A 26763-nucleotide genomic window follows, 5' to 3' on the forward strand; every position below is an offset into this window, starting at 1 on the left:
TACCTAACTTGCAGACACAATCAAGTACGACATTTGTCTATTTTATAGACCCTGAAACTTTGAACATATTCCCCAAACAGAATAAATTATGAGCTGGCATTAGGCAGAGACACCTGAGACCTGCAGCAAGGCCCAGAAAAAAGGAGCAGCAGGGGGGTAAATTCCAGACACTCTGTGTATGACCCCAGATTCCTCATGTACGGGGTCAAGGTCAGGGCCCACACTCCACCAACCCACCTCCCAGTCTCCCCTGACTCAGGAAATGGCCTTTCCCTTGGGAACAAAGGGTCAGGGACAAAAGAAAACTTGCAGGCAAGCCACAGATCTGAGGCATCCAGCAGGTGAAGGGGAAGCAGAGGGGTCAAAACAGGGGAGGGAATTGCACAGGGGACTATGCTGTGGTGGAGGGAAAACTCTGGGGACTCTACCAGAGGGTGGGCAGGGCAGGGGGGAATCAAATATTGTACGAAAATGAATAACAGTGTAAGGAAATTTTAAAAAAATAAACTTGTACTCAATTAAAAATAAATACACTTCCAAATTATATTCTTGATTCTCATGTGACAACTTATTATTTTAATACCCTGACATTAAAAGGGAAAGAAAGTACTTGCACTGTAATAGCTTCCTTTCATTTCTGTAAAATCAAATACACCATTAAAGGCTTGTGTGGCTAAAAGACAGAGACCCCAAAAAGAGCTGACTGAATGAAAAAGAAGTCAGGAAAAGTCCTACGGCAGCGGCAGCGCACCCTCCTGCCTCCACAGCACCGCCCTCCCCCGCGGGCCACAGTAAATCCTGCACACAATGACAGTTAATGTGCACGGGCACTGTAGTGTCTGACATCACTGCTCCCCAGGAGAAATTATCTTCACTTTGTACCTGGGAACACTGAGGCCTGGTGAGAAGTCGCACCCCCAAAACCGACAATGATAGCTCCTGAATCCACGCTCAGGTCTTGCCCAACTTGCTCACCCTACCTCTCTGAGTTCAATCACACGGAAATAAATCTCTTTTACCACGTTAACCTTCACAGAACTTCCCCAGGAGACAGACCAAGATCCAGGTGTGTTCTGTGGGGTCATGGTCATACCTGACTCCACCGAAGCTCTTTTTCCTTCAGGACTGTGAGGTTGAATCCAGGTTCCCACCATAAATCAAAAAGAGACACTTCTTTAAAGAAAGCCCCTTGGATTTCCACGATGCCAGAGGTGGTATCTTCTGCTTCAATCATCTGCCAAAGTGAGGAGAAGCAGCTAATAACCTTGGAGACGGGGTGTTGAGCTCTGGGTGAGGGCAGTCACTGCGTCAGGTGCCTCGGGGGCCATAGAACCATCGCGTCTGCTCGGAAACTGGACAAGGTGAGCACCGTCCTGCACCCCATTTTATAGGTGAGGAAGCTGAGGCTTGACAACTCATGGGTTAAAAGTCACGAGATTCAAGTCAAGTCTGTCTGATTCTCAAACCCACGCTTCTTATTTTACCTGCAGGTGTTGCTGTTCTCTGCAAGGTGCTGTGTGTGTTTTAGGTCAAACACCTTTAGGTTTGGTTTCTTTACAGATTTGTCATTAAACCTCACAAGTGAGACACAATAGGCCGCCCCACCCCGGGTAAGAACAGGAGCTTTCCAGAGCACACTGAGAATGTCAGGCTTCACTTTGAGATTTGAAAAACTGACTTTTAAAACATTATTATATTAGGAAACCTACCCCTACGAAAAGTCCTCCAGAGTCATCTGCCTAGGGAGTGGCCCGGGGTCTGGGAAGAACCCCAGGGGCTGGTTCTGAGGAGGGAGGGTGGGCTCAGGAGAAAGGCCTCCCCCGGGTTCAGAAGGCCCCCACACAGCCGCCTGGGCAAGGTCTGGAGCCATGGCCCACCCACAGAAGCCCAAAACCACACCCCTGGGAGCCAGGTGCCCGAGGACCACGTCTTCCGCTCACCTTTCTCAGGACCCCCTGCTGCTGGGCAGGTGACAGATCCGGCATGTGCAGCACGACGGCGCTTCTCAGGATGTGTGCGAGGTCGCCACGCTCCATGGCGTACAAGGCAGGGGTGCCCACCCCCGCCAGCAGCACGCCCACCTGGCTGAGGTTGTGGAAGGACGGCACCTGCGGAGACCGCAGCGGGCTCTGCTCTGGAAGCTTCGGAGGCCCCACGGCATGCCAGGTAGTGGGATGGGCACCAGGAGGGATGGGGGCAGAACACAGCTCCCGCCCAGGCCCTCCCTCCTTCTACCAGGAATGGCTCCACAATCAGCCAGAGCTCACACACCACATTGTGCAAGTCCAGCCCCTTCTGGGTGCCGACCCTCATAATTCTTGCAGCCATTCTGTCAAAGATGCGCTACCATAATCCCCATTTTACAGACTGAAAACTGAGTAAAAGAGAAGTTAAGCTGATAGTCCAGTATCCCGAAGGATCAGGATCCCGAAGCTAGTAACCAGGCAGGGCTGGATTCGAACCCCCTGGTCCTCTGTGGCACTATCTGCTTACTGGTTGGCTGGCCCTGCTGTGTGCACAAAGCTCCAACTCACCTTCTCATGGGCAAAGTATTTGGCAGACAAGATGTTGATCTGGCTCTTGGCCCAGCCAGAGACCTGGTTGAGGGTGGAGATGGCAGCGTGCACAGCCTCGGGGGAGAGTGATTCCAGCTGAGGGAGGCTCAGGCCCACGACCGCATCGGACAATGAGCCCAGAGTCTCGTTGAGGGTCTGGTTCTCCGTGGCAATGTCCAGGAGGTCGGCCTTGAGCTGGGGAGAGCAAGCTGGAATGAGGGTAGAGGGCAAGCAGGTGGGCGGGTCCTGCTGACTACACCCTGGGGAGTAAGGACGGGAGGACAGGACTCCCACCACACCCAGAAAATAAGAGGGCCCCTGAGAACACCACCCTGGCCTTGGCGTTAACATGCCTCCAACTCACATTGTGCATCAATTAATTATCATTTGCTATTGTGTGACCCTGAACTCTATATCCAAACAGGTGGCTGTTTTTCTTTCATAAAATATCCAAGACCACTGGGGCAGCTGGACTGCAATCGAGACTCCCCAACTATGCCAAGTCTCCCCCTGGGGCATCAATTATGATAACACATAATCTGCATAAAAATAATTCTCAACAGTTACAGCTAAGAGTAAGAAAAAACAAAGTCTCCTGAAAATCAGCTCATAAAAATGACTATAATTAGCCATCAGGTGTATACGCATCCGGGGCTTCTTGTGCCTTTATAAGTAAGCACTTCATAAGTAAACTATAGTATGTAGTTACTATGTAGTTTAATATAAACAGAAGGTCAATTTTCTGCTCCGTATTTTTCAATTAAAATTACATTTTCACATTGCTGGGCTCACCTCCATTATTTCACTCTAGTATGCCTGTCTAGTATAGTCAAGGGTTTCCCAGCTGCTTCAGCGGAGGTGATAAACTCATCCACTGCAGCATGGCTTCGGTGCAAAACAACGAGAACGGTTCCAGGTTCCTGCGTGGGCCTGAGTTCCTGGCCAGTGTATTCACTTCCCAGCACGTGTGCCAAGCCACGGGGAGTGCCCACCAGGGGGCAGCAGAGTGATGTTTTAAAAAAGAAGGCGGTGGCCGGTTCCGCATGCAGCCGCACCCCCTCCCTAGGAGCGGGGTCCCACATCTCAGGAGGGAAGGGAAGGTCTGGAGAAGGCGTTCTCAAGTGAGGTCCTTGACCAGCACCGTTAGCATCACCTGAGAACTTGCTAGAAATGCAGATTCTCAGACTCCATCCCAGAGCTGCTGAATCCGAGACTGACCTGTCTTTTAAGCAGGCCTCGGAGACGTCCAGGCGCCCTCAGAACCAGGGTGCTAAAATTCCAAGGGCTTCTCAGAACTAACAGGTTCTGACTGTCCTGCATAATGCTGCCACAGCCACCCCTGTGGCCTTAAAATACATTGATTTTCTTCTATTTTGCCTGAGCTTGCGGGGGAGAGATTCTTTTCCTGGACAACAAAAACATTCACAGACCGAGGAAACTACTGCGTCAGAGGGGACTGGCGATTTGATGCTCAGGTGTGAGAGACGGCTGTGGAATTACTGGTGGCAGCAAAATTTTCATTACTCTCATGGCATCCTTTCAAAACAAAAAATGAGAAGGACCAAAAGAAGTGAGAGAATTGGGGCAGAACAGAGACTTTAAGGGAAGCAAGGAGGGTGGCGTGGAGGGGAGAGAGCCAGCTCTGTGCGTGCCCCTGCGTCTGAAACCCTGGCCTAGGACCTCAGTCAATGCACCTAGTCCATGTGCTCAACCCTGTTGACCTGGGATTATCCGAGGAGCTTTTAAAACACATCATACCCAGGTCACCCCTACCCCCAGCCCTCACCCCCATCCCCAGAGCAGTAACACAAGAATCTCTGAGCACGGGGGCTGGAGGGTCACTAACGCAGAGCTGGGTTTGGGTTTGAGAACCGCTGCTTTATCTCCTTGTGATTCCAGGCATGGTTGCCAGACCAGCTGCTTCAGCCTCTCCTGGAAGCTGCTAGAAATGCACCCTCCGTCCCCACGCTGACCGACTGAATCAGAATTAGTATTTAAGATCCCCAGACACTATTTAATGCACATTTAAGTCTGAGGCGGCTGCGCTGATAGAATTTTGATCTGTCCCAGGCTTTTCTGACACTGTGTTTTAGTCATTTCTTCCCATTTCCAAGCTCCTCCTAGCACAGGAGTTGCCACCTGCTGAGATTGGACTCCCCTCCCCCCTCAGAGCGCATGAGTAACCCTGATTAACAATAAGTTTTCTCTCAAAGGCCAGGCGAGGCTGTTCTTCCCACTTCTGTGACGAGTGAAACTGAGGCACAGCCCAGGCCCTGGTTCCCCCAGCACCTTCTGAACACCAGCCTGGAAGCCCCGCAGGCGGCTGCACTTGATCATCTGGTGCAGGAGGACTTGGGCCACCGCGGCGTCCAGCAGCTCCAAGTCATCGTAGAAACAAACCAGGAGCCCCAGCCTGTGTGGGGACATAAGAGGGGTTGGCAGAGGGTGAAGAGCTGGATGGAAGCCTCAACCACACCCCAGTCAGGAGCTAGAGGGTCAAGATCACAGCCAGGTACTGAGCTAAGCCTTTACCTGAATCACCTCATCACAACCCCCTACAGGGCAGGTGGGCTTACTACACCCACGTCACAGAAGGGCTGAGACTCAGCAATCGACTGACTTGCCCAACACCAGTGGTGAGCTAGGACTTCAATCTAGAACCATCCGGCTATGCTGTCTCTCCTCCGGGGGCAGTAAGGGGCATGAGGAAGAATGGTGCTGAGCCAGCCACAGAAATCCCTCCATTTTCCACATGGAGGTGAGGGGTTGCCCACCCTGAGGGAGTCTCTCAGCAGAGCTTTATTTCTAAGACCCTTGACAACCTACACCCCCACTTCAAAAGAAAAAAAAAAGATAAGAGAACAATTAGGGGCAGAGGCAGGATTTGAACCCTGGTCTAGTAAGGAGCACTATACCTGTTGGCTAAAAGCAGTTTCAGGCCAACTGGAGTTTGAAGCCCAGCTCTGTGAGGTGTTTGACCTGCAGTAAGATAATTCTCTGCAAGGTTGCAGGGTGCAATTGTGCAGTGCACACTCTGTACTGCTGTACAGGGCGGCCCTGCCTCTCTGAGCCTTTAATAAAAAAGAGGCTTGCTTCGTTCATCATAGCACCTAATAATAAATATGATGAAGGCATGAGGAGCACTGTGAGAAGAGGCACACCAGCTGATTAGCCTGCTTCCTGGTCGAGCACTCGTGCAGTAACGGATGCCCCAAGACTTAACAGGAGCCCTACCTGACTCAGTGTGGCTATTTGACCCGCTCAGCCAGGCTCCATCTCTCAGAAGGGCACTGACACTCTCAGATATGTCCTCAGGAGACGTCAGGGACAGACTTTGAAAATAACCATTCCTTTGGGCCACTCAGGGAGTGAAGACTGAATAGTAATAACCATATTGAGAATAACTAATATTTCTTACTATGTGTTAGGTGTGCTTAATCCTCACTAGGACCTTAACAAGGCAGGTAGATGATTCCCTCCCATGCTATAGGTGGCGAAATGAAAGCCCAGAGAGGCATGGTGGCATAGCAAAGATCACACAGCTTCTAAGGGCAGAGCCAGGGTTGAACCCAGGAAATCTAGCTGCAGGTTCCTTGTCCTTAACCATGGGCCCTTTTTGTGTGTAATCATAGAAAAATAGGACCTGTCCAGTGGGTGGAAATGGCTGCGATGGGGAAGAAGATGTGATCATTTCACATGAGAATGTTCTCGAAAACATTTGAAAAACTGTAAGGAAATATGGGGATGTCAGGGAAGTTCTGTGACAGTACGACAGTGATGTCAGGGGGAGCAGGTGGCTGAGCAGGATCACCACCCCTGTCCATTGCACACTCACTCCCCAGACACTAACCCTGGCCAAGTCAGGGTGGGGGGCACAGCTTCTGACCCTCCCCCGCTGGAACCAACTCCAGGCATCAAGTTACACTCACTAAACTCAAGCTGATCTCATTCAGGGGCTCCTCCCCTGAGAGTCTAAACAACAAACGTTTCACACAGATGGGGACCCACAAACTGTTTCAACACTTGCATCCACCTAACGGGAAGTTCATGTTTACCCTGGAATGCAAGTGGTACTGAGCATGGAAAATGTCCATTTCCATGCTCGGACCCGGAATCTTAGCACTTGATAAGGTTGCAAAAATTCCTGGCACTCAGGAGATGCTGAGAAAGCATTTGCTCCCTTCCTTCTTGAGCTTCCAAAGGGGTTTTCTTTAGGGGAACACTTACCCTCACATGCACAAAGACAAGGGGCTCTTCAGAGATGGACCAGGCCCTCCCTACCCTCCCCCATCTCTTGCTACTCAGAAGCTGGGGCTTGGATGGCATCTGGGAAACAGCCCCAAGGGCCCAGCGCCCTCGCCCCTTGCCTGTGGATGGTGGAGGTGTTTCTCATGTCAAAGCTGGAGGAGCCAATCCTCTCCAGAAACGCCTGGGCCAGTGCAGGAGTAATGTCATAGACCGTGTCCAGCTGCTTGGTGGCGTTGTCATAGCTGATAAACAACCCCATCTGATGGCAAGGACAGGAAGGTCAGTGAGGAGGGCCCAGCGGCCCTAGGGTCTGTGCTGTGCCCCTCCCCGGAGGCATCGAGACACCCAATCTCTTCCTCAGTGATTTAATAGACTCCTCTTCCGCCCAACTGTCATCTACAAAAGTATCCTTTTTTTAAGCATCCAAACTGAATATTTTTAAAGCTAATGTTTGCACATTTATTTCTGGACTTATTATATTGAGGTTAGATTTATCATATATATGTGGTCCACAAAGTTTCTACTTTGGGAAATCAGAGTTTTGTTAACAGAGGAGTGAGTTTAAAAATTGATCCTTGGGGGCCTCCCTGGTTGAGCGCTGGGTTGCGAAGCTGCCTGCAGCCTCAGCAGCACCGGTTCGATCCCCGGCTGCTCCCTGGCCACCAGAGGAGGGTCCCATATGGTGTGCAGACCTCCCCTGCCGCCCGCTGCTCCCCTCAGCAGTGTACTTCGGTCCTTCTGCCTGCTCTGCTCCCCGCTCTGGCTCTAGTGAATTCTCTCACCCTCCCGCGCTTCTGACTGTACCCAGTGCTTGTATAAATAAATAAATAAATCTTTAAAAAAAAATTGATCCTTGGATGATGAAAAGGGTGTATTTTCTTTGTAATATACAATATCCACATATAGATGTATATACCTATATCTGTGTATCTAGTGTTGTTAAATATCCCATTTAGATTCTGTTCTTGCTCAATTTTGCCTGTACGTCAAAGGTCTCGTACTGAAGTCTCCTGTATTTCGATGCACTCTTACTGTGTGCTCATAAACTTGTCTCTCCCATGTGGATTTTACTCCTTGTCTATAAGGAAATTCCCTCAGAGTGTGGTTGCAAATGGCCTCAAAGGACCCGGCTTCTTAAGAATTTAACCTCTGTCTACGTCCTGAAATTCACTCAACACTGGGAGCACAAAACCAAGACTTAACTAAGGACCATCATTGGGACAATTTGCGTCAATCTCTGGAAAGACGTCTGAGATACCCCCAGCCTCCAGGTAAAGTGAGGCCCCTTGTTCTGCTGTTGGTTTCACAATCACCAGAAATTGTCACATCACTTGGTCCTTGAACGAGCCAGTCCCTCATGACCAGGACCCAAGCCCCAAGCTTTTTATAGATGCCTCCCTGTTGGCAGCATTCTTTGGGACCATATTCCAGAATGATAATACCCAACGGATTCTAGTCTCAGAGGGTCAACATCAGAAGAGACTTGCTGACCAATGAATTAGGTAACTTTAGAATGTGGATATTTTTCCCCTGCAAACTCAAATGAGAAGCTCATCATTGAGTGGCTATCGAGATGGAGCTATTAATCCATGTTGCTTTTGATTTTGGTCCCTGCTTCTAAGGACCAGGTGCTCGAAAGCTATTGTCCTTGACCGTTCTGGAGCACCGAATGGCCTTCGATGATTTTTGGCTCGGAGCCAACGTTCGTCTTGTGTCATGTTTGTCCACAGTGGGCTCTCTCGTGGTCACCATTGTTTATAACTAGCACGCAACGTGATGACTGACCACTGGAGGCCTTATTCCAAGGGCTTTCTTCAGGGACTCAAGAGGTGTGGGCCAAGGTGATGCCCAATTCCCAGGGCAACCTGACCAGCTGACTGAACATCAGGAGTTTAGAAGACACCTTCTCCCAGAGGTATAAGTAATGGGGACACATAAATGAACTTTTCCAACTTACTTCTCTCGGACTGATTTTCAGAATCTCTTCAAATGATAGATGAACCATATATCTGCCCAAAATCCATAAGCTTTCTGCACTCACCCATGAAACAGAGTCATCTGCCAAAAAAAACAAGTAAATAAATAAATGCAAGAAAGCCTTTGTGCTGGCTTGTGACAGTCGAAGCATCCTCAGTAACCAGATCTCCCTCCTGCACTCACTCATTTGTTCCATGACCATTTTTGAGAGCCTCCCACCTGTTGCCACTGTCCTCCATAAGGATGTCACGGGGGCCACCTGAGGCCTTGCGACTCAATAGTGTGGCCCCTGGACCAGCCTCATCAGCGTTACCTGGAAACTTGTTAGAAATGCAAATTACAGGCCTCCCTGGTAACCTAAGGGTTAAGTATCAGCACTATCACCCTAGGGCCTGAGTTCCATCCCTGGCCAGGAGCACGTGGCACAGCAGACCTCTCCTGTCTCACCCGCTGCTCCCCTCAGCAGTGTATTTCAGTAGATCTACCTGCTCTGCTCCCCACTCTGTCTCTGGTGAATCCTCTCGCCCCCTGCCACTCTGGCCTGTACCCCAATTCTTCTATGCAAAAATGTAAAAGAAAGATTATATTCTTTAATGCTTAGGATGATAAAATAGAGTTTAATTTTGCTTCACTTAGTTACTAAGTAATCTCGCGACTTGAAATGTGCCTGACTCTTATTACCAGCACCAGTCATGACCATCTTCACCAGCTCATGATGTCAACACACTGTGCCAAACCCAAGTGCTCATTCTTCTCCTGGCGACGCCACGTGTGCTCCAAATCCTTGCTACAGGGCCTTCGCTCTGAACAATCTGCTTCCAAACCCTCCCATCCAACTGAGCTCAGAAATTTCCTCTTCCTGAAAGCCTTGCCTTTTCTTGTCATTCCTTCCTCCTCTGAATCCCCAGAGGCCGGGCTCTGTCACTCTGTTCAAGCATTTGAAATTCCCCAGTGGTGGGATGTCAGTGGGGCTTGAAGAACTACCGCGCCCAAGATCCAACCTCAAGCTTCAGGGAGCTAGAACCAGGCGCCATGGCCGGAGCCCTCAGTAGAAGACTCTGCACACAGCCACGCTGCAGCTGGCAGCTTTGGCAGAGAGGGAAGGGAGGTTTTTGCATTGAAATGGTTGGGGGGGGGTTCAAAAGAAGAATTTGAATGTGAGAATTTCATGAGGTTGAAATTTCAGCGTCCATCAGGTTTTCCCGGGACACAGTCACGCCTACTCAGCATTTGTCTGTGGCTCTGAATTGAGTAGTTGAGACAGAGGCTGTAAGTCCACAAAGCCTAAAATATTTACTCTGATTTACTCTGGATCTTTACAGAAAATATCCGCCAAGCCCTGTTCCAGCCTGAAGTGTTAACCTTCCCACAGCATTTACTCACTTCATGTCTTCGTAGCAGTTACCAGCGCGTTTCTTCTCCCTTTCCTGCCCTCCTCCTGCTCTTTCACCCCCTTTTCCCCTTCACCCCACTTTCCCTCTCCTTCCCTCCTCTCTCTCTCTGCTGACGCAGAGACTTCTAAATTCCTTAAAAGACTTTCTCCTGATTCCTGACGTTATGGATATTAAATAGTCAACTAGTAAAAGTGATCTGAGAAATCTCTTGCATTACTGACCTACCCAGTGATTTCTTTTTCTGTATCCTCTCTCCTTTTTTTTTTTTCCAATTGTGCTAGAACCCACACCACATAGAATTTGCCGTTCCAGCCACTGTTAAGTGCACGGCCAGCTTGTCCTGCAACCGTCGCCACCACCCGCGTCCCAACTTCCTTCATCTTGTAAAACCGAAACTCTGTCCCGTCCTCCCTGTCCACCTGCCAACCCTGGGCAGCTGCCCTCTTACTTCCTGTGTATGTGGCTTTGACTCCTTTAGGATGCTGGAGGTTTAAATAAACATCTGTCGAGTAAATGAATCCTCATCTGTCTCTGCTCTGGTTGCCAGGAAGCTCAGCACTAAATTGTTGCATTTCCTTGCCTGGATGTCCACCCCCTCAAAATTATCTTGTCTCACTTTAATACAGATGTTTTAACACAGACTTTGAACTTGTGATCTGCTCTAAAATCCTCAAGCCTGGGCCTTCCCGGTGGCACAAGGGGTTAAGCACCGCACTATGAGGCAATCCGCGGCCTCTGCAGCCTGAGTTCCATCCCCGGCTGGCCAGGGAGAGACCCACATGGCGCAGCAGACCTCTCCTGTCTCGCCCGCTGCTCCCCTCAGCAGTGTATTTCAGTCAGTCTGCCTGTTCTGTTCCCCACTCTGTCTCTGGTGAATCCTCTCACCCCCCGCATCTCTGGCCTGTACCCCAGCTCTTGTATGCATAAATAAATAAATCTTTAAAATCTAATAAATAAATAAATAAAATCCTCAAGCCTAAGATGCCATCATTATTCACATCTCACTAGGAAAATGGTACACACTGTTGATGGAGAGAGGCAAGCCCCCCTCTTTTCAGAGAACTCCCACGTGATGCGTGCAGTGGGGGCGTGGGGCTTAAGTCCAGCAGCCACATCAGATCCTTTTTGGAATTTGTAGGGGGTGGGAGGGAAGGTTGAATAGAAATCCCATGAGACAAGGAACGCAAATCCCTGTTTTCCAAGATGAAGCACCTCTTTTGAGCATGGACTCCCCCTAAAATGGGACCCCACCTCAAAGCCCAGGCTTACCGGTGGCGTTGGAAGAGGCGCGCAGAACCCGCTTCATCCAGGAGTAGATGGCCCTCTGCGAGCGGGCTGAGGTCTGGTCGTAGACGTCTCTGAACACCGCCGACCTAATGGCAGACACGACACCATTAAGGAAGAAACGCCGGGGAGGCTGCCTGGACGCGTCGAACCGTTGAATGACACATCTCTCAGAACTCATCCTGTTATGAAGCACCAGACACCTGGGATAGCAAACTTACTCTTCGAAGAAATATTAAGTGACAGGAATGTGAGTCACCAAGAGAAAGAAACAGCGTGGAGAGATGGCAACAATTCCAAGGCTGCACCTGAATGGCTGAGACTTGGGAGCCGCTGTTTTCATCCAACCATCTCAAAACGCCACAGATCTCTCTTTTTTTTTTTTTTAACAATTTATTTATTTATGCATACAAGAGCTGGGGTGCAGGCCAGAGGTGTGGGGGTGGGTGAGAGGATTCACCAGAGACAGAGTAGGGAGCAGAACAGGTGGTTCTACTGCAATACACTGCTGAGGGGAGCAGCAACGAGACAGGAGAGGTCTGCTGCACAGTGTGGGTAGCTCCCTGGCTGGGAATTGAACTCAAGCCACAGTGGCTGGCCATAGTTTGATAGTGCTGAGACTTTAAGCCCTGTGCCACCAGAGAGGCTCAAAACTAGTAAAGAATTTTTTATTTTTTTAAGATTTATTTATTTATACAAGAACTGGAGTACAGGCCAGAGGTGTGGGGGGTGAGAGGATTCACCAGAGACAGAGTGGGGAGAAGAACAGGCGGATCTACTGAAATACACTGCTGAGGGGAGCAGTGGGGAGACAGGAGAGGTCTGCTGCGCCATGTGGGTAGCTTCCTGGCCAGGGATCAAACTCGTGCAGCAGAAGCTGCCGCTAGCTTGACAGCAATGTCTTTAATCCCTGCGCCACCAGGGAGGCCCAAAGCTCCACAGATGTTAAGCTTCTGCTCCAGATGTCACATGTGAACCTGCCCCACCCGCCTTCTCCCCTCTGCTGCGTGTATCCTCCTGGCTCCAGCACCAGCCTGGGGGCTGGGAGGGAGCACTCACAGGTTCTTGAAGGCGTCCTCACGTAGGTCCCGGGGGAGCCTCTCCGCAATGTCCGGCTGGAGGAAGCTGCCCGAGGAGCCCTGCAGCAGCCTGCCCAGGATCTCCACGCACCCCAGGGGACTCAGCACCTGGAAACACCTCTCCAGCGTGATGAGAAACAGGCTGCGGTTCACGCCTGGGGTCTGCAAGGCTTGTTTCCGAATCTCTGCCAGGTCAATAACGATGTCTCCCAGCTCCTGCCGGCACCAAGAAAGCAGGAGCGTCTGGGGGCTGCTTCTCCACTTGAAAGTTCCCCCATCAGGGAGGAAAGTGGGAAAAGGAGCAGGAAGAGGGAATGCAGGGACCTGGCCTGAGTCAGGCTCAATTCATTTCAACAAATGCCAGCTGGCCCAGGCACCCCTGCACCCAGGAGGCCTCAAACCCTCTCCAAGCACTCACCAAGCGGTCCTTCTTGTCTTCTAAAAGGCATTTCATGGCGGTGTGGAACTGCCGGTCATCTGTTTCCCTCAGGTCCTCCAGCAGTTTCTGCGGCTGGTACACCCGCTGCTGCAGGTGGTTTCCCATGGCTGCCTGCACGGGGGTGTCAGGAGGGTCGCCAGGGCAGGGTGTGCCCGTGTGCGGTCAGCAACACGGCCAGCAGCCCGACCAGGCCACCTGCTGCCCACAGAGACCTGCAGCTGGCAGTGGCCACAGGTTTGCCTAGGTAGGCTCCAAATTTTTCATCAAATGCCAACATTTGAAAACTGGGGGATTCCTCACAAAAATCCAAATTTCCAACTTTCTGCTTGGAAAACACAAAGATTTGGCCACGCAGGGTGAGCACCCCCTTCCTGGTGGACATCAGCAGACCGAGGCCAGCTGTTCGTGGTCATCATTTAACACTTACCTCTGACCCAGCCCACCAATGTCTTTAGGGTCTGCCTGGCCCCTGTCGGTGATTGGAGCTTCAAGTCTAAAAAGCTGTTCTCCTCCCAGAAAATTTTCTGCCCACAGTTGAGGACCACTCACACCTCTCCCATGCCCCCAGCTGCCCACACAACCAACATTCAGACTGCAGGTACAAACTCCCCGTGGCACCCCTCCAGGATGAGCGCCCAAGGCCAGCAGCCTCTCCTGGAAGAGATTTCCTCTGCTCTCTGGGGAATTCTCTTCTCGATCTCTCTTTAATAGGGACACTCTAGAAAGCAGCGCTGTGTGATGCTGTGGGCTCCACATCCAGCCAGCATGTGCAGAGCTCCCCCTGCCACTCACTGGCTGTGTGGCCGGCTATTGGCACAGCAGCCCCAAGCCAGGGCTGCTAAATGAAACGCTAGCTAAAGAGGATGCCAGTTAAGCTTGAATGTCAGGTAAACAACAACAAAAATTTTAGGATGAACATGTCCCAAATGTTGTACAGGACACATTTACACTAAAAAATGTATCTGTTGTCAATATGCAAACCAAATATAAACGGGCATCTGTATTTTATTTGCTAAATCAACAACGCTCCCCTGGGTCTCTGTTTTCTCAGCTGAAAAACAGAAACAATAGTCAGCCTTGTAGGATTGTTAAGTGAGTGCACAAATTGTTTTCAGAAGGCCCCAGCTCCCAGTAAGTGGTCAGTAAGCCCTGCACTATTCACTATTCTCTATCCTGAATGAGTTGACTAATTATTGGCTGTCTCTCTCTGTAGAATCCAAAGTCCACATGGGTAGTAACAAGATGCCATGTTCTCTAACTCCCCAGCGTCTAGAACTGTGCCTAGCAGAAACTAAATAAGTAGATGTTGTGTAAATAAATGAATATACACATAGGAAGAGAGAGAGTACAACTCCTAGTCATTCATTCATAGATAGAAAGATAGATAGACAGACAGACAGACAGACAGACAGATAGAGTTCATGAGAAATCTATTGCTAGAGAGAAAAGGGGTAGGCTTTCTCTTTGGGATGCCACAGACTGAGGAAAAGGAGAAGCCAAGAGGCCAGCAGCCAGCTTCAGCTAATGGGTATCCTGGTAAATGGTTTACAACCAGCTATTTCCATATGAATGGTTCATTTTCATAAAAAGTAAAAATTGAAACTGTTAAGAACTTCACTCATCAACGACATGAATTCTTTGCTGAATCAGATAATACTTCTTAAGTACTGTAAGAATATTCTCTCAAGGGCCTCCCCGGGTGGCGCCGGTGGTTGAGCGCCACGCTGTGAATCTGTCCGCAGCCTCTGCAGTGCCAGTTCGATACCAGCCAGCCGGTGAGAATCCCACATGGCATGGCAGACCTCTGCTGTCTCGCCCGCTGCTCCCCTCAGCAGTGTGTTTCAGTAGATCTACCTGTTCTGCTCCCCACTCTGTCTCTGGTGAATCCTCTCACCCTCCCACACATCTGGCCTGTACCCCGGTTCTTGTATAAATAAATATATCTTAAAAAAAAAAGAATATTTTCTCAATTTTCTGGGCTATTTGCAGTGTAATGGGAAAAATAGGACACACCTCCACCCCCGGTCATGTTAATGAGTGTCCAGTTGGCCGCAGACCCCACTATGCCCTATTGAGTCTTCAGGAAAATCTCCATTGCCATCTATTAACATGGTTGTTCAACCACATACAACAACAGAAAAATATGTCTTGGACCCAAGATGAGACACTGATAATTACACTCAAAGAGCTTCACTCCCATGGTCCCCATTAGCAACAGATTTCCCACAGCAGTAGCTGAGTAAAGCCTCTCAGAAAGGCAGAGTCTCATCGTACTCCTCTGTGGTAAGATGTGACCAAGGGCTGTGAGCCAACGGAGCGTGAGCAGAAGGAAGTGTGCAACTTGCAGGTCACATCCTGAAAAGAGAAGATGCTCCTGCTTCACTTCCTCTTCCCCACCGCCCCCCCTGTGGAGAATGGATGTACTGCTTCAACCACATCACCAGCAACTCCCTAGAGGATGGTAACGCACCAAGATAAAGGGAACTGGGCCCCTGGACACTGTTTTGAAAGCAAGTTGCTGCTCATCTCTGCATCTCCCCCCAAGCTCTGGACTATTACAAGAGATAAGAAGAAACTTAGTTACTTGAGCTGCTATGATTATGGGTCTCTGTTATAGACCATACATCACGTCTCCGTCAAAGATTAAAAAAAAAAGTGATAGAGCTAAAGGACTGTGTATAACATGGCAGGACAAACGGACAGAACATACTTCCTGTGGAAACGAAGACTAGTTGTCTGCCTCACCACTTCTCAGACTTACCTGGCCCTGAGTGTTCAACGCCTTGGCACTGAATGGGGAACATACTGACAGGTGTCAGGTGCTCACCTGCAGACCAGGGATGGTGAAGGCCACGTCCCGTGAATTCAGATAGGCCAGGACGCTGTGGGAGAGGTCTGCCGTCCACACGTGGGAGCTTCAGCCAAAGATAGACGGGAGAAGGTCACAATGACAGGTCCGGGGAGCGGCTCCCTATTAGCCGAGTGCCCAGGGGACCGATTCAGAGGATGGTGGGGCCAGACTGGGAGCTAGGAACTTTGTGCTTGGAAGTAGATTTGTTAACCTGGCATAGACACGAGGGAGCTTCTGATTCTAGGAATCAGCCTGGACCCCCTTTTTCAGTGACAATGATCAATTGCTGAGCTGTGTGCAATATTTAATTCCCATAATAATCTGCTGAGACTAACTGCAATCCAAGCAGACTGACTGGGAAAGATGTCCTTGCTCTATTAAGTTAAAAAGCAGATGATGTGTGTGCCCTGAGAGGCTGGAATGGTTAAGAGTGTGGACCCCAAAACCTGGATTTGAATCCTGGTTCTGCCACTTAATTTTATGATCCTAGGCCACTTACTGACTTTTCCTGTGCCTCAGTTTCCCTTTCTATATCACCTGGCCAACAATTGTGAGGACTTGATTCATTCACACCTGTAAAGTACTAAAAGCAGTGCCCAGCACATAGCAAATGCAGTTTCACTCATAACAGCCAAAAACTGGAAACAACTCAAACATCCAACAACAGGTAAAAAGTTAACTATGGGGCCTCCCTGGTGGCGCAGTGGTTGGGTGCTGGGTTGCGAAGCTGCCCTGCAGCCTCTGCAGTGCTGGTTCGATCCCCAGCTGCTCCCCGGCCACTGGAGGAGGGTCCCACATGGCGCGCAGACCTCTCCTGCCGCCCGCTGCTCCCCTCAGCAGTGTACTTCGGTCCTTCTGCCTGCTCTGCTCCCCACTCTGGCTCTGGTGAATTCTCTCACCCTCCCGCGCTTCTGACTGTACCCAGTGCTTGTATAAATAAATAAACAAATCTTTAAAAAAAAAAAGAAAAGTTAATTATGGTATATCCAGTCAGTGGAATACCACTCATCAGTGAAAAAGGAATGAGATTTTTGCTTCTGGCTATGATGAAGTAATAGTAATGGGATGGAATGGAAGGAAGATTTTCAGCCTGAAAGACTATATTTCAAACTATCAACTGCAGTTATGTTGAGAGGCGAATGTATGCATGTGTGTAGAGAGGTGTATGTATGTATGTGTGTAGAGTGGCGTATGTATGCACGTATGTATGTAGAGAGAGGCATGTTTATGTGGAATCTTTCACTTTAACATAATTTAGTGCCCCTGATGAGGCACCAAGGCCCCTATTTCTTTTACTCATCACGTTAGAATGTTCTTATAATATCTGTCTTTTTACACCCATGCAGTGCCTGCCACGTCCCTGGCCTGCAACGTTGGCCTACACATGGCAGACAGCAGGACAGAACAGGCCATGGACCCTGCTGGACACAAACACCGGCTCTGCACTGCCCGGAATTGACCTTGACTCGCCTCCTGTACCTCGGTGTTATTATTCTGCTCCACATGAGGATACAGGATCTACCTCAGGGGTGCCTGTGAGGAGAGATGTGTTTTTACGCATAAAGCACTTAGAAAGGACCTGCTCCCTGCACAATGAATGTTAGCCCTGTGCTGGCGCAGAGAGGAATAAAAGTTTGCAGAACAAATGCATCAACTTTAAAACGCCTGTACATTGTGAATCTTTTGTGCAATGAGCACACATTACTTTTTACAATTGAGGGACTTCCATTAAGAATTTTTATTAAAAATCTACCCCCTCCTTTGCCTTCCCCTCTAGGGTGGGTTACCTTTGAAACTGTATGAGATCCAGTAATGCTACAATGGGAATAAAATGAGAAGACAACTTAAAAAGGGATGTTTCCAGAGAGATCACAGGCACGTTCTGTTTGAAATTCTTAGAAGCTGCAAGGGGGGACAGAGTGGGGACATTACCATTCAGATAGCTTCCATCTATTATTTCTTCCTGAAAGGCAAAGAGATACCATCGAGTTGGCAGTTCTAGCAGAGGGAATTTTGATTAAAAGAAAAGGGGATACTCACAGCCATTTTTTGCAACAATAGATGCAAATCTGTAAGAAAGCCATTGAATGTATAACTAGAATTGAATTCTGTGACCTTCAAAAACATAAATATGGATTAGAAAAAGAGCCCCTTAAAAAGTCACTTGTGGAGGAAAACATTAGTGAATTTTAATTATCCCTGGGCCCATATGCACCCAATATGAAAAAACCTTGGTTTGAAAAACACTTATGGAACAACACTGAAAATCAAATCTAGATGAAATCAAATCTAGATGCACACACACACATGTGCACACAAGTACACTTCCCTAAACACTTTCCAGCATCATGCACTTAAATCTATTTACCCCCCTACATGCTGAACACATGTGCAAGCCATGACAGATGATTCCCCTACCCACCCCCAGGACCCCCCAGTGCCCCGCCAGGACTTACCCTGCCTGGACGTCAGAACTCTGGGACTCGCCACTCCATGGCTCAGGGAAAGGAGCAGGAAAAGGAAGTATGTCCCAGTTTCCTGAGACATTCTCCTGCAGTTAATTCAAGCATAGAAGTGATTCAGGTCTGCATCTTTAAAATATACTTAAGAACATCTAGAAGACAAAAGGGAAAGGCAAACAGCCCCAGGTCTTTTGAGGGTTTTTTTTTGTTTGTTTGTTTGTTTGCTTTGTTTTTTAAAGATCTATTTATTTATGCATAGAAGAACTGGGTGTAAGCCAGAGGTGCAAGGGGTGACAGGATTCACCAGAGACAGAGTGGGGAGCAGAACAGGTGAATCTACTGAAATACACTGCTGAGGGGAGCAGCGGGGGAGACAGGAGAGGTCTGCTGCGCCATGTGGGTCAGCTCTCTGGCCAGGGATCGAACTCAGGCCGCAGAGATAATAGCGTTGAAACTTAGCCCTTATGCCACTAAGGTGGCCTTGAGGTGGTGTTGTTATTGTTGTTTTTAATATTTTAAAATTCCATCTATTTGACTCCATCTAAACCTCTGTTCTAGTCTAAGACACAATCATCTTTCTCCTTGAGGACAACAAAGACCTGTTTGTATTCTTACCCCCTCCTATTGCCCTCAATTCAGCAAGGAGTGGATAAAATTATAGACTCTATTATATCTGACAAAGGACTTACATCCAGACTATTAAAAGAACTACTATAGTTCAATAAGAATAAGATAAACAAGACTTGGGTAGTGGGGGGAGGGAGAAGAATAGAAAAAAGGTAAGAACTTAAATTTCATTTAAAAATCAAAAATGGCAAAAAAGCACATAACACATTGCCAACACCATTAGTTATGAGAACATGCGAATTAAACCCCAAGGAGATACCACTGCATACCCGCTAAAATGGCTAAAAATTTGAAAGACTGACAAAACTAAGGGTTGACAATGGTATGGAGCAATAAAATTCCTCATACATCAATACAGCCACTTCAGAAAACTGTTTGGCAGGGTCTTTTATTTTTTTTTTAAAGATTTATTGATTTATGCATGCAAGAACTGGGGTACAGGCCAGAGGTGCGGGGGATGAGAGGATTCACCAGAGACAGAGTGGGGAGCAGAACAGGTGGATCTACTGAAATACACTGCTGATGGGAGCAGCAGGCAAGACAGGAGAGGTCTGCTGTGCCATGTGAATTGCTCCCAGGCCAGGGATCGAACTTGTGCTGCAGAGACTATGGATAGCTTCATAGTGTGGTGCTTAACCCCTTGTACCACCAGGGAGGCTCTGGCAGGTTCTTATAAAATTAAATATATCATACTGTATGGTCCAGAATTCCATGTGTAGGTAGGTAACTACCCAAAAGAAATTAGAACATCTGTTCATACAAAGACTTGTACGGTTTAATTCTTAATAGCCAAAAATTAGAAGCAATTCAAATATCTGACAACAGATGAAAGCAGAAGCAAAAATGGCATATCCATTCAATGGAATACCACTCATCAATAAAAAAAGGAAGAAGTTAGACATTTGGTTTCCAGCAGTGATAGAATAACAGGCCTAATTGAACCAGCCGGCCCCCTGATTCTGTGTAGCTCACAAGCTAAAGATGGTTTTGAATTTTTAAATGGTTAAAAAAAATTTCTTGACATTTGAAAATGTCACATGTGAAAGTTAAATTGTAATGTCCATAAATAAAGCTTTATCGGAATACGGCCATGCCTGTTCGCTTAAGGATGGTCTGTGCGGCTTCCACGTTATGATCCAGAGTCGAGATATTGCAACAGAGACTGTGTGGTCTACAAAACGGAAAATATTTACTACTGCTCCATTACTGAAAAAGTTTGCCAAGCCGGCTCTTAGAACTATATACTTGCATATTTATAAAAGAAATGTGATGTTTGAGATTGTTTCCAAATAATACAGGAGGGAAGGATTAGATGGAAGGCAGGTATAGATGAAACGGGATTGACTGTGTGTTGACAAGTGAGCTGGGTGATAGACATGACTTTTGTGAAAATTAATACAAGAAACCCAAACTAAATGAGGTCAGGAGGCTGGTCGAGCTCCCTGGATGCACAAGCAGCAAACTATAAGCCCCAGCATGCCCTGTGTCTCCCCGGGGTGCTGTCTCTCCACCCCAGCAGGAGGAAGGAGGTGCTTTGTGGCCAGTAAGATCCCCTCTAAAAGCAATATAAAGGGCCTCCCTGGTGGAGCAAGGGGTTAAGCTCCGCACTATGAAGCTATCCACAGCCTCTGCAGCACGAGGAGTTCAATCCCCAGCCCGCAAGGGAGCAACCCACATGATGCAGCAGACCTCTCCTATCTTGCCCGCTGCTCCCCTCAGCAGTATACTTAAATTAATCTGCCTGTTCTGTTCCCCACTCTGTCTCTGGTGAATCCTCTCACCTGCCCCACACACCTCTGGCCTGTACCCCAGCTCTTGTATGCATAAATAAATAAATCTTTTAAAAAAAAGCAATATAAAGGGGTGCTGGCCTTTGTTCTAGGGAAGTGCCCGTGTGTCTCCCCATAACAAATTGCAAATTGCCTTCTTGTTGTTATCAAATAAACCCATTTTGGTGGTGAAATAACTGCCAGCTTTTAGTTTGAGATCAACAAGTTCACTATGGGGCCTCCCTGGTGGCGCAGCGGTTGAGCGCTGGGTTGCGAAGCTGCCCACGGCCTCTGCGGCGCCGGTTCGATCCCCGGCTGCTCCCCGGCCACCAGCGGAGGATCCCACACGGTGCTCAGACCCCTCCTGGCGCCCGCTGCTCCCCTCAGCAGTGTACTTCGGTCCTTCTGCCTGCTATGCTCCCCGCTCTGGCTCTGGTGAATTCTCTCACCTCCCGCGCTTCTGACTGTACCCAGTGCTTGTACAAACAAAACAAACAAACAAAATAAATAAATAAAACATGCCTCTATAAAAAAAATAAATAAATAAAAAGATTTAAAAAAAAAAAAAGTTCACTATGGTCTTCTCTGTACTTTGCATGTGCTTGAAAACTTCCACCTTCATGGTTTTCAATAAGAAAAAGCAAGTAAGACTGTGTGCTTTTAATAAAGAGGGGGAACTAATGAGGGGAAACTAAGAAATAGGAGGTCAAGCGGCCTGGGGGTTAGGAACAAAGCAGATGAAGATGGAGTTTGGGGTGCTTGCAGAGAGGGGGCAATCAGAGGGAAACTGCATTGCACTTGCCTCCTCTGACTCTCAGGCAGCTGGGTGCCCTGTTACAGATCCTACCCTCTTAACAAGGACTTGAAGGGAACCCCCTAATACACACCTGTGGGTTCCTGACATTTTTTTTTTTTAGATTTTTTAAATTTATTTATTTATTTATACAAGCACTGGGTACAGTCAGAAGCGCGGGAGGGTAAGTGAATTCACCAGAGCCAGAGCGGGGAGCAGAGCAGGCAGAAGGATCGAAGTACACTGCTGAGGGGAGCAGCAGGCAGCAGGAGAGGTCTGTGCGCCATGTGGGACCCTCCGCTGGTGGCCGGGGAACAGCCGGGGATCGAACTGGCACCGCAAAGGTTGCAGGCAGCTTCGCAACCCAGCGCGCAACCACTGCGCCACCGGGGAGGCCCAGTTCCTGAGATTTTATAGGGACCCCAGCAACTTCAACACAGATTTCCACATATTAGCTTGTTATACAGATGGACTCCCCAAGGACACTTCCACCACCAGCTCTGCAAACAGCTCTGCTCATTTTACTTCCCAGGACAAAAACAAACTGAAACTTTGAAGCCTCCAAACATCAAAGCTGTTTTTGAGCAAAAACAGGTTTTTGAGCAAACCCATCCCGAAGCATATTGTAGGTGCCACCTGCCCCAGCCTGCAGCTAGGATGCTCCACTCAAGTAATAACTCTCGCTAGGTGTGGGGTTTTTTGGCTTTGGGGACCGGTTGTCTCTTTTTTCTTCCCTTCCCTTTGGTCAGCTGCCCTAGGGCATTGGCCTCATTCACAATTCTCCAGTTTCCCAGACAAAGAGGCTTCTTGTGCTTACTGCTACCATCCCCTTGTTAACTCTAGGAGGGGTTTACAATTACTGAAACAGATGCCCCCGCTTTCTACTGGGCTTAATGACTGGGTTCCAAGGAAACCCCAGCCGATTGCCCATACAGGATTTGGTTTTAATTAAAAGTCCTTTGGGTCACTCTCTTTCAGAAGGCCGGCCAAGTGGAGTGAAAGGACTGAGCAAGGTAATGGCTATTTGGGGGTCAAACGCTTTCTCATTGGCCCGCTCCCTCCCCACCGAAAGGCTCCCCCCTGCAGACCACAGAAATCAGGAAGGCAGGGGCTGCTTGGGTGGAACCCAGAAAATAAAAACAGCAACAATAACCACAGACTTGAGGTGAAAAACTACAAGGGTAAGCAGGAACCCACCGTCTAGGTTTCCTGGGGCTGAGGGGTTCCTGGGACATGGGATGTTCAGTTTTAAAACTAGGAAAGCAGCAGGCAAAGCATGATGGGCCGGTCACCCTGTGGATGACAGCCATGTCCTCTCCAGTGTGACTTGCAAAGGGGCTGGGGTTTCCCCAGCAGAAGCCAACCACGCCAAACCACGCAGTCTTACTGTCTGGAAGCAGTTCCACTTAAGGTCTGCAGTGTGGACTCGTGCGTGGGGGTCTGTGGACACTAACTTGGAGTGGTCCACCAAAAAGCAAAAGCAGAACACCCAGGATAGCATTTCTCATTACTGCTCATGCACAAGGGCCAACTTGTCTGGCTTGTAGAAACCAGGCTGACGAAGAGCCCCAGCTGTACCTCACACCTTGATGTTGGAATGGCCCAGCTCACGGAGCTGCAGAAGCTGAGGGCACGGACACATTCTGCACCACAGACATGGACCCCTGAGCCCCTGCACCCCGGCAGTGGGTCTGGACTGTCACTAGCCTCAGAGTTGGAGGCCCCAACTCTGAGGTTCAGAGATGAAAGGAGGCTAGAGAGGAAGAAACTGGCTTTACAGCACTTTTCAGGGGTTCATGTGAGCCCCACCCTGGTTTACTCTTTCCCTCTGCCCTGAAGGTTTATTTGACCTAGTCTCACACAGAGGTCACAGAGCAAGCAAATGGCAGAGAGGGGAGTTGCCAAGCAGGGCTGCCTGGCGCCCTGAACCTTAAACTTCAAGCACTGACCTAGAGAAACTAAAATGCACCCCCGGTGGGCATGAACTCACTTCACCCCTGCAGAGCCCTTGAGCTCATTATTACTATTATCCCAGTGTCACAGATGATAAAACCATGTCTAAGAGGTCAAGTGACCTGCCCAAGGTCACACAGCTACTAAGTGGCAAGGCCAGGTCATGAACCAGAGCTAAATGATCCCAAGCTCTTACCTACCAGCTTTGCTCTCCAGCCTGGCTGCTCAGCAGCCCTGAACCAAAAATGCACCCTGAACCTGGTGACAGGTGCTGCTTTAGCTCTGCGGTCCCCGCTTTAATTTGAACTCCCTGCTACTGGGCTTGCATCTCCCTCTCTGCACGAAGGGGAGGGCCCAGAGTACCTCCTGCACGAACACTGTGTAAACATATTTAAAGTCCACACGTTTATCCAATGCCTAGTCGACTCTGGTCGCTTTACCTGCTTTTCCCCACTTCTTGCTCACAGCAGCTATGAGGAAAAATAAGCAAACCCCCGAGCCCGCCTGCGCGCGCACACGCTCCTGGACGCGGGCTGCTGCTGTGGTCCGTGCTGTTGTTCCTGCGGCTGGTTTACTACGAAGCGTCATGATCGCCGTTCTGATAACTATTAATAAGAGGGTTCGGATCCCTCTCCTGGAAGCTTCACCCCCCCAGCGCCCCCCTTAATGGACACCCCCACCCCATCAGCCCTTACATCGGCGGTACCAGTCCATAAAGCCCCCGCTCCTTTCTCGCTGTTTCCCCTCGCCACAGGCATACCCAGTGCTCTCCCCTGGGGAGCCCCCGCAGCGAGCCCCCGGCCCACGACCCCAGCGGCGCCCGGCCGGCCGGGTGCGCCTCCCCGCGCGCTCCGCGCCTCACCTGCAGCGCCCGCTCGGCTGCTCTGAGTCCCGCGGGCCGGGCCGGGGCTGGGCGCGGGACACACCCAGGGCGCGCCCACCGCTGGGGGGCAGAGGGGGCAGGACCGGGCCGTGCCCGCCCGCGCCCGCGCCCTCCTCCGGGGGGGCCGTGGGAAACCCCCAGAGCGGGGTCCCGGGGCGCGCGGCGGCTCCCTCGCCACCCCCGACGCGCGCAAGACGCGGACCAAAACTCGCGCGCGCCCCTCTCCAAAATAGCCGCGAGGATGGCAGGACGCCCTGGAATCAGATCCACGCATCGCCGTGGAGGGACTTTATTTAGACCCGCGGTCCAGCCAACGCCGACAGGTTGCAAGACAGTCGGAGCCACGTCGTTGCTGGTTCCTTAACGCTTGCGGGTTCAGGGCTGAGCGTCGCGCCGCGGCTCGCTTTTGCGCACGGATGCCCGCCACGCCGGGCCGCGGCGTCCGGTTTGCTTGGAAATAATGGGACCAAGGAGCGGCCAGAGTCTGTGCGACACAGATAGGCCGGGTGTGGACGCTGCTGCTGGTCAGGGGAAGAGAAGGGCCGTTAGGGTTCTTCTTCCTAGGCTTGGAATTTTCCATAATGAAAATGTTTGTTTTTAATACTGAGAACTAAGAAGACGTTCAGCCCCCTTGGTCAGTAAATGGGACCAAATTTATCTAAAGGGGGAAAAGCTTATAAGTAAAAAAGATGCTCCGAAATATTTACTGTGGCAGCATTGCGCACGCTTACGCACACACACGCATGCACACATGCAGCACAAACACCCGCACACACACTCACACACACACATACACACATGTACACATGGGGGGGCCCGGGGGAGGTAGGAAAACACCCAACTGAAGTGCACCATTAAGAAAATGGTTATATCAACTGTGACACATCAACTCTGAATTTTATTTTATTTTTTAAGATTTATTTATTTATTTATACAAGCACTGGGTACAGTCAGAAGCGCGGGAGGGTGAGAGAATTCACCAGAGCCAGAGCGGGGAGCAGAGCAGGCAGAAGGACCGAAGTACACTGCTGAGGGGAGCAGCGGGCGGCAGGAGAGGTCTGCGCGCCATGCGGGACCCTCCTCCGGTGGCCGGGGAGCAGCCGGGGATCGAACCAGCGCTGCAGAGGCTGCGGGCAGCTTCGCAACCCAGCGCTCAACCGCTGCGCCACTGGGGAGGCCCCAACTCTGAATTTTACAGCAGTTAAGATGGACATTAACAAAGACGATTATTACAGTAACTCAAGGAAATGGTCTTCTGTCCCCAAAAGTGAAATGTTAAGTATTACACGTCAGCATCCTTTCACTAAACCTGAAAAGAAATACACTGAAGTGGTAGGTTTGCATGGACAGATGATGCACAACTGTTTTCCATCTTTTCTATTGGAAATATTGTGAATTCTGGAGCTTTCCCTGCAATCCTTCACATTTCATGAAACACATGTCAATACCTGAAAAATGTTAAGTAATAGCTGCAGTGCCTAATGCTGTGGGGGAAATGCTGTCAATGGAAAAATTAGACATTCACTTAGGAAGTGGCCAACTGTACGATTCTGTTGTTTATGAACTACTAGTCGTTAGCATCCCCCAAATTCCTTTTATGCCCAGGTTCTTGGTTTAATTCTTTGAACAAGCACTCTCAAGCCCCAAGTGCTGGGAAATGTCTCCCACCCTTTGTCAATTATTGATTTTGAACAGGTGTCTAGGAGTATCACATGATTCATCTTGGAAGGATTTTTTAATGTGAAAGATTTGTAAGTGTGTGTATGTGGGTACAGATACTCATAGAAAAAAGCCCAGAAGGGCATATACCAAAATGTTAGTAGTGGTGCTCTGGGCCTTATGAAATAGATCAAGTTTTTTTGCATTTTCTTTTCACCTGTCTGTAACTGTAATTTCTAAGATATTTTTATATATATATAGTAGATACACAATGCAAAATATACAATATACAATACAAAAAGCAATAGGGCTTCATGATCAGTGAGAGCTACCTTATAAATAATAAAAACAATTAAGTGCAGGAAAATCTGTTTTATTCTGCTACGTCTAGAAAAGTTCTGCCAATGTATTCTCAACCACCTGTTCTTCCATTCTAAAAGTGCTGAGGGTTCAAAGGCATATGAAACCAATATTGTGTGTTGACTCCTGAACCAGATACTAGAAAATGGCATCCTGTTTTTAATTACTTCCTAGAACTTAAGAAGTGCAGGTGTGTAAGGCATTCCAATTTTACCTGGTCATTTATTGGGGGAAGGAGGGGTGAGTCCATTTTACCTGTAATTAGAGTACTTTTAAAATGACCTTTAACAAAAATAGTATTTAATCCATGTGAATACAGCAACTGACTTTAAAATCCACTGGGAAATCTCAAGTTCTAGATTTATAATAATATTTTAATTATCCAAAAGAATAAAATTTCATAGCTAAAAAGAAGTACTTTGGTGTCAGT

General features: G+C 49.0%; 1 protein-coding gene across 2 annotated transcripts in view; it reads right to left on the bottom strand.

The window, feature by feature from the left end:
* OTOA (otoancorin) overlaps positions 1–18374 on the bottom strand; it is a 43182-nt gene extending 24808 nt beyond the window's left edge. The window contains exons 1-14 of one of the 2 annotated variants that reach the window (XM_037504557.1): positions 18284–18374; positions 17868–17896; positions 17760–17790; positions 17615–17642; positions 15804–15891; positions 12956–13087; positions 12518–12753; positions 11444–11547; positions 8761–8861; positions 6923–7062; positions 4845–4968; positions 2535–2750; positions 1941–2108; positions 1094–1234 (exon numbers count right to left, since the gene is read on the bottom strand). In XM_037504557.1, the coding sequence (XP_037360454.1) occupies positions 1094–1234; positions 1941–2108; positions 2535–2750; positions 4845–4968; positions 6923–7062; positions 8761–8861; positions 11444–11547; positions 12518–12753; positions 12956–13087; positions 15804–15891; positions 17615–17642; positions 17760–17790; positions 17868–17896; positions 18284–18374 (1629 nt within the window). Of the gene's footprint in view, positions 1–1093; positions 1235–1940; positions 2109–2534; positions 2751–4844; positions 5009–6893; positions 7063–8760; positions 8862–11443; positions 11548–12517; positions 12754–12955; positions 13088–15803; positions 15892–17614; positions 17643–17759; positions 17791–17867; positions 17897–18283 lie in introns of both variants that reach the window. The other variant, XM_037504556.1, reaches the window with a different exon arrangement.
* Positions 18375–26763: the final 8389 nt, after the last annotated feature.

This window comes from Talpa occidentalis, unplaced genomic scaffold, assembly GCF_014898055.3.
Source record: "Talpa occidentalis isolate TD23 unplaced genomic scaffold, MPIMG_talOcc4v2.1 talOcc4.12, whole genome shotgun sequence".
Taxonomy (NCBI): Eukaryota; Metazoa; Chordata; class Mammalia; order Eulipotyphla; family Talpidae; genus Talpa; species Talpa occidentalis.